Below are 12,059 nucleotides of genomic sequence, written 5' to 3'. Positions count from 1 at the left end.
TTTAAAGAAAAGATACTAATTCAATTCCTATTTTAATAATACAATTTTTTTTATAAATTTATACAAAATATAATATAAAAAATATGTAAAAAATAATATTATAAAAAATTAAAATAATATTATTAATCTCTATTTAAAGAGGTAATAAAATAATATTTTAATGTAAAATCTTATGGTGTAGCACATTAGCCCATAGTATTTTGAGAGCTTAATTAATTGAACAGATTTATCAATATATCAACTAATAAACATACTTGGATTAATCTCATTAATCTATTTAAGTAAGTATTAAAAATTTAAATTTCGTTAACAATAAATTTTTAAATAAAATTCATATTTATAATGGATAAGTTCTTCACGTACCAGATTGAAATAAAAAAATATACTAACCAGTAGTAATAATTTAAAACAAAGACAATTTTTAATATAACAAAATTAAATGAAATAGTATACATACTGCTGAATATCATGTACTTTTAATGAAGAAAACTAAAGAATGAATATGCTGTTCTATCCCTAACTCGGTAAATACAAAAGAGGAGTACCAAACGGTCAGTAAATACAAAAGAGGAGTACTAAACATCAAAAGAATTTGTGATATTTAATTATCAATTAATTGTTATCAATATTTTTAATAATATAAAATAATATTTAATAATAATATAAAATTATTTATTTTTTTATAATTAAATATTGACTAACTTTTAATAAAAATATTGATCCTAAACTTTCTCAATACAAAATTCCTAATGTTGCTCTTATGATACAATGAGAAAATAGGAATTTCGCTCTTATGAATTATGATACAATGAGAAAATAATGTAAAAATAATAAAAAGAATATATATGAAATGAAAAAATACATTGGTAGTACGGTAGTATAATACTAGTATCTACGATTCTAGCGTGTTATCGTTTTGGATATGAATCTACCACCTAGATTCCAATAACGCCACGTCACCTCACCAACTTACTGAGTCTCCGATCGTACACCTTCCTCTGCCGTGGAGCTGCACCCAACTGTGCTCGCTTTTTGCTCTCTGCTCAGAATCCTCTTCATGCGACCCACCGGTGACCGAAACGACGATGAAGACGACGGCGACTGACAACCATAATCTTCGTTTCTTGCGGGCACCTCAACGCTCACATTCACAATCGACGAAGAATCCTTTGGGACCAAACTAGGAGAAACCACGGGTCCGGTTTGGTTCAGTCCATCACCTTGAAAACTCGAACCTGGTTCAGAATGGCCCACAGTTATAACCAAATCGGGTCGTTTCGGAGTCTCCACGGGTGCCCTGCAAAGTGGGCAGGTGGAGTGGGAGTGGAACCACATATCGATGCATTCAGTGTGGAAGGTGTGGTTGCACGTGGGCAAGACCCGACCCGTTTCCCCTTCCTCGAACTCCGAGAGGCAAACGGGACAGTCGACGGTGTGAGGGTGGGTCTTGCGGGAGAAGGTGAAGACGGGAAGGGAGGCAATCACGGAGGCATCGAGGCCGCGGGAGGCCAACATGACGGCGGGGTTCACGTAGAATACGAAGTGAGGGTGGTGGTGCGCGTTCCGGCGGATGCTATGATTATTGCGGCGGAGTTGGCGAGAGTGTCGGAGATACAAGCGGGCGTAGATGTGGAAGCATATCATTATGGTGAGAACGAGGGAGACAATGATGATTGATATCAGCATTATCTTGCCGTTTATGTCGTCGTAGCTGCTCTTATTGGCATTGCCGCCATTGTCCATCTTTCTGTGTAACTGTGCCTTGGCAAAGAAATAAAAAGAGATGGAGAGAGAGAGTAATTCGGGAGTTGGAATGTTTCTTCGTTGAATCTTGTTGGTGTTGAGTGTCATTGGTCATGTTCAGTGACGTTTACGCTATTTATTCTTTGCATCTGGTGCTGTTGCTGTTACGTACTGTCTTTATTCACTTGATAGTCCTGTGTATTTTTGTGCAACTGATGCAATCTGTCTCTGTTAACGCGGAATTGTTAAATGACATATCTGCCCTCTATCATAGTACTAACTACTAATGATATTCATGATTATGAAAATATAATATTGAATCTTGCGGAGTTAATAGAATATTTGTAGAATGTATTTATGTATACAATAAATTATTTATTTAGTTTAATATAAATTAAAAAATAAATATTTAGAATAAAATATTACTAATTTTTTAAACACAATATATCTATACTATTTAAAATAATTATCAAAGTACTAAAAATAATAAATATATGATATTCTACTGAATTGAATATCTCTAAAAATCTTTATTATACATATTATATAAGTACTCCATTAACTTCTTATACTTTTTCAATAATATTAGTTTATCAAATGGGAAAATTGTTTTGCAGTTTCGAATAAGTTAGTCGGTTAGACCTATAGTTTCCTTAGCGTTGAAATACTTCTATGTTCTTATATTGTATTTAGCATTACTTATTTTATTTTATTTATATGTTTCAAATACTATAAATAAAAATAAATAATTATAAACATTTTAAAAGTACATGTTGAGTATATTATTTTAGGAGCACACAAATGTTTCTTTTGAAGTGAAGTTTTTCTTCTAAAATTTTGATCAGTAGCAATCATGCTTATTATAAAGATTTGTTTTTAACAACTACCTTTTCTCATACTAGCTATGCCCTATTATTGTTGATGAACAAATAAAAACTATTTATAAAAAAAATATTTAAGCTACTAATTTTTTTATTCTTAAATATTAAGTATAAATTAAACACTTAGTTGTCTTTAAATAGTACAAGATAATACAACTCCAACGCCTTGACCTTTATCCCGCGCTATACGTTTACGTCTGAATGCATTGTTGGGGCTTCGGCGCTTATTGTAAAATTAGCTAAAATCATATCTTAACATGAATATCTTCGCTTTAATTTGGCGACTGTTCCATTTGAGACGTACGATTTCCTTGATTTTCCTTAATCGTTTAAGTGAGTATATTACTTGCGAAGACAAGCTAAGAGACAAGCATTAACAGCTATGTAATGAAATATTGAAATGCTTTCCGGATATAGGTGTGTCCTTTACATGGCTAAAGACGCGTATAAGTTACAATCAAATTAGTAACTTCTTTCTTTTGAAGATAGTACTGTATTATTATACACGGTTAAAAATGTATTATGTAAATAAAATTAAAATAAAAATATTATTTACACACTAAAATTAACTATCAAAATTAATTATTATATATTTGTATATATATAATTTAACTAATTTTTAACATATATTTTATATTCTAATATGTATTTTATTTGAATGGCTAATTTTTACTGTTGATTTTAATACACCTAATATGGTTAAATACAATTATATGAATTACATACTTACTGATTTGAGAAATTATTAAACATAAATAAACAAAAAAATTTATTATTTTTTCGTGTAAAGAAAAAGAACAAAATATACGCATAAAAACTCAAGGGCAACTTTCTTAGCCTAAATAAAATAAAAAAAATAATGCACATATAGATATAATTTATATATTTAGATAATTTAGTATATAAAAGAATTCATATTTTTTTCATTATCGAGAAAAAAAAAAAGTTAATATTTCCATAAATAAATTATATGTTGATCCGTTACCACCAAAATCGGCCTAATCCAAAAAAATTTGGAATCGAAAACCATTAAAAGAGATAACTCCCGAAAATCTTTCCAACTAAACCACTCGAATTTCAAATTTCGGAGCACTAACAAAAGATTCTGTAAAACCAACAACAAGGATACGAATAACCACTTCAGAATAATATATACTAATGATTCACTCAGTCACAGATACGCAATTCATTCCATTCTATTCTGAATACACTCATACTTTTACTTACTTGAGTATTGGAGTCCCTTTGCAGGTGTCCAACGCCGCCGCCCTCACAAGGAGACAACGTTCCTCACTACCACTCCAAGGAAAGCAAGTTCGAGCACCAACAGAACGAGCTATACCTCAGAGATATTTATTCACACAGGAACATTTGGCGACCACCGTGGGGCCGGAATTTTCTAACCACACAACTCTTTATACCTTCTGTGCTCTCCTCTTTTCTTTTTCTTGCAGGTCTCGACAAATGGCAGACGCTCACAGCCACGCCCCTTCAAATCCTAATTCGGTCGAGCTCTTGGCCATCAATGAAGCCCTCAGGGCAGAGAATCTAAAAATGGCCGAACTCTTACGTCAGAAGCAGAACAGTCAAAGCGAAGGAGGGGAGCACAAGAATGCTGAAAACAAAGACGACAATGATGAACACACATCAGAGGCAAAGCATACTATACCCAATCCCTCGAAAACAACCATCAAAAGAACCAACCCTTTCACAAAGGAGATTATGAGCTTTGAGATGCCCAAAAACTTCACCCTACCGACGACTCTAAAACCCTATGTAGGAATAGGTGATCCAAACATCCATGTCACAAAGTTCTATGATGATGTTTATAAACAAAGAACACGATCCAATCCTATGCCGAAGAAGAAAGCGGGCACATACCAAGACCAGCAATACGTAGACAAGTCCAAATACTGCACCTTCCATTAGAAATATGGACATACGACGGATGACTGCGTTATAGTAAAAGATCTTCTTGAAAAAATGGCTCGACAAGACCTACTAGACAAATACATTGATACTCGAAGAAGAAAGCGGAATCCAGAAGACCTCGGCCAACATTAAAAAACAACCGATAATCCCTGAGATAAAAGGAAAAAGGTAGACGAAGATGTTAATCCTCCCCGTCGAGTAATAAATTATATTTATGGTGGTTTTATAGGAGGAGGATGCACAAACTCGGCTAGAAAAAGATCCTACCGAGCTATGATGACAGTGACGGGATCAGCCTCGCCCCAACCCATCAACCCAGACAAACCGGAGATCTCGTTTCTCCCCAAGGACTATAAGGCAACCGACTGCAACCTCGACAACCCTGTAGTCATCTCTGCACAGGTCGAAGAGCCACTGGTTAAGAAAGTCCTGATGGATCCAGGGAGTAGCGTAGACGTGCTATTCTACTCAACATTTCAGAAAATAAAGTTAAGTGACAAAGCCATCCAACTATCATCCAGGGAACTGGTAGGTTTTGCAGGTGAGCAAGTTCCTATCCGAGGTTATATCTGGTTACAAACAACACTTGGAAACTATCTTGACTATAAAACTGTAGACATACAACATCTGGTTGTTGATTGCAGAAGTCCTTACAATATAATTCTTGGTAGACCTTCCTTAAATGAATTCAATGCTATCATTTCTACTGTGCATTTGTGTGTCAAGTTTCTCTCGTAAGATAACAAAGTCGTAACAATTCATAGAGACCAGAGAGAAGCCAAGCAATGCTATAACGCCAGCCTAAAGAACGAATACTCAAAACAGCCCGAGCAACAGTATGTTCAAGCAGTATACAACTCGGAACAATTACCTCCGTTGGCTGACTTAGATCCTCGGACCAACCATCAAGAATGACCGATGCCAATAGACGACCTCACGAAAGTTCAACTAGCAACCAAGGAAGGCAAATATGCGTACCTCGACAATGCGCTGAAAAATGAAAAACGAGAACAACTGGCCGAGCTATTAAGACAAAATGTTGATCTATTTGCGTGGACTCCAACAGATATGTCAGGGATAGATCCCAACGTCATCTATCACAAGTTGACAATCAATCCATCGATCCAACCTATAGCCCAGAAGAAAAGACATCTCAGCGCAGATAAAAGGGCAGCTTCCCTAGAGGAAACCCAAAAGCTCATCAATGCTGGCTACATCAGAGAACTCAGATACTCCACTTGGTTAGCCAATGTGGTAATGGTAAGAAAGAATAACGGTAAGTGGAGGATGTGTGTGGACTACACAGACCTTAATAAGGCCTGTCCGAAGGACACAGACCCCCTCTCATGCATTGATAAACTAGTTGACAGTTCCTCCGGTTTTCAATGTTTAAGTTTTATGGATGCCTATTCTGGGTACAACCAAATACTAATGTATTCGGATGACCAAGATAAGACTGCTTTTATTACTGACAATAAAAATTTCTATTATAAGGTTATGCCGTTCGGATTTAAAAATGCAGCTGCAACATATCAAAGACTAATGGATAAAATTTTTGCAAACCAAATTGGCCGGAACATAGAAGTCTATGTTGACGACATGGTGGCAAAGACACTGCATGTAGCAAATCACATCAAAGACTTAAAGGAAATATTTCAACAATTTCGAATGTACAACATGAAACTCAACCCTGAGAAATGCGCCTTTGGAGTACAAGGGGGGAAATTCCTCGGTTTCATGCTCACCTGCCGAGGTATTGAAACCAATCCTAAAAAATGCCAAGCGATTCTAAATATGAGAAGCCCAAAAACGATCAAAGAGGTTCAACAATTAACTGGTCGGCTAGCAGCATTGGCCAGATTTACCCTACATATCTCACCGATCACATCATTTCTTCAAGACTCTAAGAAAACAAGAAAAATTCGAATGGACCGAGAAATGTGAAGCAGCCTTCGCTGAGCTTAAGACTATACTATCAGAACCACCAATACTTCAAACACCAGAAGTAGGTAAACCACTATACCTCTATTTATCTGTTACTAATCATGCTATTAGTTCTGTCTTGGTAACAGAGACAAGAAAACAACAACACCCCGTATACTTTGTTAGCAAGTCCCTCTAGAATGCTGAAATCAGATACCTAAAACTAGAAAAACTCGCCTTGGGCTTGGTAACAACGGCCAGATGGTTGCGGCACTACTTCCAAAGCCATACCATAGTCAACAGCCCCTACGGCAAATTCTGACAAAACCTGAGCTGATAGGAAGGCTAATTAAATGGTCGATCGAGCTATCTGAATATGATATTCAGTACCAATCCCGAGGAGCCATAAAATCTCAAGTGCTAGCCGACTTCATTGCAGAACTCACCATAGAAGAATCCAGTTCCATAGATAACAAATGGACACTATACGTCGATGGAGCTTTAAACAGTAAGGGATCTAGAGCAGGAATCTTGCTTAAGGATGAACATGGGACAGCTTTAGATCAATCCCTAAAATTTACTTTCCTTGCAAGTAATAACCAAGTAGAATATGAAGCACTCATAGCCAAGGTTCTGAAAACTGAACTGAACCGACCGGTTCGACTGGTTGAACCGTAAACTGGGACTCCTTACGATTTGGTTTAACTTATAAAACCGCTAATTTAAAAACCGCCTAAAAACTGTTGAACCAGTCGAGAATCAGCCGGTCAGACCGAACCAGAACCCGGCCGGTTTTGTTGAAACGGTGCCGTTTTGGGTTTCAGATAAAAACAACAAAGGAAAGCATTCGGCGTTCAGTCTTCTCCTCCTCTCAAACTCACTCTCAAACAAAAAACAAAACCCTAGCAGTAGCCTCCACCGCTGCTGCAAGGATGGAGACACTGCCGCCGTTCGTCGCGCCATCGTCGTTCTTGAGCTCTCCAACCTCTGTTCACTCCAACTCCTCTCAACTCTCACTCTCTTAAACGAAGCTATCTTCCCCCAAAAAGAAACCCTAGCTTACAATAGCTTCCGCCGCCGTCCGTCGCGCTCAGGAGCTTCTGTCCTTGTCTGGTCGTCGTCGTCGTGATCCAAGTCTCCAACTCCTCTCCTCATTCACCAATCACAGCTTCTTCCTTATTCTCCGCGTCCGGCGTCTGGTCTACCTCTGCTCAGCCACGCTTCTACCGCCGTCCGTCATCGTGCTTGTCACCTGGTCACCGTCGTCCATCGTGCTCAACCACTTTTCTTCATACTCTGCCCAGACTGCTCAGATCGAAGAAGGCAATGGCTTCTCTACTCACTGCTAATGCTTGTTTTTATTTTTGTTTTTATTTTTTGTTCAGATATTATATTGATTATTGAATTATTGATTAATTATTGAATGTTTAATTGATTATTGATTAGCTTTGCTCAATGCTGTTGTGATATACTCTGCTGTATTTTATGCTCTGTTATGTTGTGATTCTGTGTTCAATTAAAATTTTGTTTGAGAACTTAGCTTTGCCATGCTTGATAAATTATGTATTTCTTGAAATCTGATTTTGACAATTTGAGTTGTTTATGAAGCATAGTTCACTGTTATTGAGGAGTGTATGAAGCATTACTTGCTGTATTTGGAGCTGTGTATTAACTAAATTAGTTAATTTATACTTGACAAAGGGTACACAAGATAGTGAAATCACTTAGTAAAATTAAGTTCTGTTAGTTATCGGAAATATATATCTGGTATATCAATTGAGATTAGTTTTGTTAAAAAGGAGTCTTGGGATGAGTCTTGAACATATATGTGCAAACTCAATAACATTGTTACTATATTGATTTTCTAAATAGCAATTACAGTGTTCTAGCATTCCAACTTCCAAGTTTTCCTTTCTTTTTGGTTTTTCATCCTGTTTTTTAGCAGAGTTTGTTCATGATCATCCACTAAGATCACTTCAGGCCATGTTAAAATTGTGAAACTATTACTTGTTCATTATAATCAGTCTTATGTTTATCTTTATTAATCTTTATTAATTTTTGTGCTAACAATTTTGTTATTCAGAACCTTGCTTTGTCCCTGTTAATTAACATACTTACATACATGATGAAAGACCAAAAACAACTAATTGGTTTCTTACTTTGTTATTAGAAAATCACTGCTAATTGGTAGATGAATTGAAACTTGAAAGTGCTATTGGCTAAGCTCAATAAACAGTAGCGGGAAAGAATGCAGTGTGTGATAATTAATGCTTCTAATACTCGGTCCAAAAAATAAAAAATAAACCCATATATAGTATATGTATACGGAATTTAATATCATCTGTAAAGATGAAAAAATATATGTTATTAGTTTGAAATCCAATAAATTTCTGGTACTTTATCACAAAGTTAATCTGGCTAATCTGAAATCCTTTTTGATTGATAATTTTTTGTGTAGTGTTTTAAATTTGGAAGTTATTTTAGGATGTTTATTTATAATTTATATATTATTTTATTCTAAAACGATTTTTCCAGTTGAACCACCAGTTAAACCGGTTAGCCCAATAAACCAGTAAAACAGTGACTAGAGCGGTTTGATGACCAGTTCCTGAGTTCGGCCAATACACATCAACCGAGCTCCCATCACCTGGTCATACAACAACCCAAATCAAACACACAAACCAAAGCCAAGACTATCAACAAAATGTCAAATACATCAAATGTAAAATACCTGCAAATACTGGAACACGCTAGCATCCCCAACATCATGAATAGCTTAATATCTGAAGGACTCTGACCATACTCATCAGCCACCATAGTCAATGGAAAATGTTCACTCCACAATGATGTCAAGTCCTCATCACCCTTATACCCATGCAGCACCTTTTGGTTCTCTATAAATTTCTTCACTTACTCCAAATCAATATCTTTCGAACCAATCTTATCATCGGCAACATTCACAACCTTCTCCTTCTTACCTTCACCACTCTTGCACTTATAATTAACCTTTTTCATTGGGGAGTGCTGATTAACCTCCCCCCCCCCTTTTTTGCCACGGTACGGCTACTTGAACCCTACCTCTCAATATTCTTACTACGAAAAAAGTTCGCATACTGTTAAACGTTACCTTGGGAGCTTTCTCGACTGCAACAGTAAAGCCATGAATCAAATACTACAACAACAGAACAAATAAAAAGAGTAAACATCAAACTAATACCTATATACCTTGACAGCACGTCCTTATCAGATTCCAAATCAAGAATTTCAACAATAGATAACAAATCAGAGGAGGATATGTGATTCACTAAAAACTCAACAACCATCTCATTCACATACTCCATCGTTTCCATTCCTAGAATTTGCCTAGGCCTCGAAACCCAAAATAGTGGAAACTTCTCTAATAGACACTCATCAACATACCAAGAAAAATTATTTTCAGCAATATTAATCTTTATAAACATTGATTTAAAGCCCTTATAAGAAGACTTATATAGGCTAAAAATAGCACGTCCAGGAACACTAACCAAGTTTAACCAACACCCCCTTTTAACACCTTTACATTTAAACAAGGCAAAAAACACCTCAAGTGACGGCTCCACTTCAAGGCAATCCATCAACACCTCAAACACCCTACCAAATGCCCAGGAATTCAGGTGCAACTGCGAAGGAGTACATTTCAATTGCATCAAAACTCCACATTGAAATTCTAAAAACGGAAACCTAACGCCCAATTCTACAAATACATAATTGTACATGAAAAAGAACTCAAAGCTATCCCCCACGATGATAAACACGATCATTAGCAGAACAAACCAAAAATTTAATACTAATACCCGACCCTACCCTAACCCACGAGGAAGGAGAACCCAACTGGGACACACTACGTTCGTCATTAAAAACGTATGCCCATTTCTTAACCGAATCAGCAACCCAGGAAAAGGGATCATGAGGATCCCAGACAAAAACCTCTTCCACTATCTTGTCACCATCCTTATCTACCTTTTCAACATTTCGACCCCTAACACTCTTCTTCGACAATCCTTTTCCTTTCTCCATCACCGCGACAAATACAGAAACACAGAGCATAGTAAAACAACTAAAATCAAAGAAGCCACTAACCTTTCCTGTCCATCTTCAGAAATAATCGAAGAACACATGCACGGATACGATAAACCAACAATACAAAACCCCACCCACTAACCCACTTCACATACCTTCAGCAAACCACTAACAAAATTTCAAACAAAACACAGCCGTTGATAAAAAATCACGTCACAAATCAAACAAACTCTGATGATAACCGCTCCATTTTCCCAGACGCATTAACTACGAGTTTCTTTTCAAAACACTTTCTCTCTCCTTGAAAAACTTTTCGTATCCACATTAACCGCCAAAAACCCATCAACCTCCCCCTATTTTTCAAAATTCGCAATAACCAAGTTGAGCTTGGGGGCTTTGACTATTTTCGATTCCGAGCTATACCTCTGAAACTCAACCTGTTATAGCTTGGTTCCTCAAAACAAGTTTAGCTTGGGGGCTATGATCCGTTACCACCAAAACCGGCTTAACCCAGCAAAGCTCGGAATCGAAAACTATTAAAAGAGATAACCCTCGAAAATCTCTCCAACTAAACCACTAGAATTTCAAATATCGGAGCACTAACAAAAGACTCCGTAAAACCAGCAACAAGGATACGAATAACCACTTCAAAAAATAATATATACTAATGACTCACTCAGTCACAGGTATGCAATTCATTCAATTCTACTCTAAATACACTCATACTCCTACTTATTTGAGCGTTGGAATCCCTTTGCAGGTGCCCAACGCCGCCGTCCTCACAAGGAGACGACGTTCCTCACTACCACTCCAAGAAAAGCAAGTTCGAGCACCAACAGAACGAGCTATATCTCGGAGATATTTATTCACACAGAAACATATGTAAATATGTAACTATATGTATATATCAAATTTGTAATGAAACGATTTTTTTCCATAATTTTATTTCATTTAATTAAGGATATAACCTTTTATTTTTATTTTTTGGGTCAATAAGCTGGTAGAATTGTTTTTGGTCACTGCTGGTAGAAATGTGTTAGAGACTAGTAAAATCCCATTAATATGGAATGTTGAGTATCATATGCTCTTGGGCTGAGTCAGTCTTGAGCGCCGCAACTTCAACAAAATAGACAAGGCCCAATTTTTTAAACCTCCACACCTCGATTTGCTTTCTCTTTTATCTTTTGTATGAAAGACCTTTATTTTATTTTATTTTTTTGAAAAGCATTTAATTTACGTTTTTATTTTCTGTTTTTATTTTTAATATTTTTTATTTTCTAAATTTTGTGAAGAAAAAAGTGAAAATAGGAGGTGAAAATAGAAAATAGGATTTTATTGTTTTCACTATTTTTATTTTTTCCTTCACAAAATTCAGAAAATAGAAAACACTGAAAATGAAAACAAAAAATAAAATGCAAACCAAACGCACTCTAAAATTTACATATTAATACATAAATTAAGATAACAATTTAAAATTTATATATAAATTTAAATATAAATATAAAATTCATAAAATATCAA

General features: G+C 35.9%; 1 protein-coding gene across 1 annotated transcript; it reads right to left on the bottom strand.

Annotated features, from left to right (window-relative positions):
- LOC107638764 (RING-H2 finger protein ATL2-like) lies at positions 829 to 1,898 on the bottom strand. Its single transcript, XM_016342153.2, has one exon. The coding sequence runs from the start codon at positions 1,849 to 1,851 to the stop codon at positions 970 to 972; it is 882 nt and encodes a 293-aa protein (XP_016197639.2). The 5' UTR covers positions 1,852 to 1,898; the 3' UTR covers positions 829 to 969.

Source organism: Arachis ipaensis, chromosome B01 (genome assembly GCF_000816755.2).
Source record: "Arachis ipaensis cultivar K30076 chromosome B01, Araip1.1, whole genome shotgun sequence".
Taxonomy (NCBI): domain Eukaryota; kingdom Viridiplantae; phylum Streptophyta; class Magnoliopsida; order Fabales; family Fabaceae; genus Arachis; species Arachis ipaensis.
Note: the sequence above shows the minus strand (reverse complement) of the source record. Positions and strands in the feature narration are given on the sequence as shown.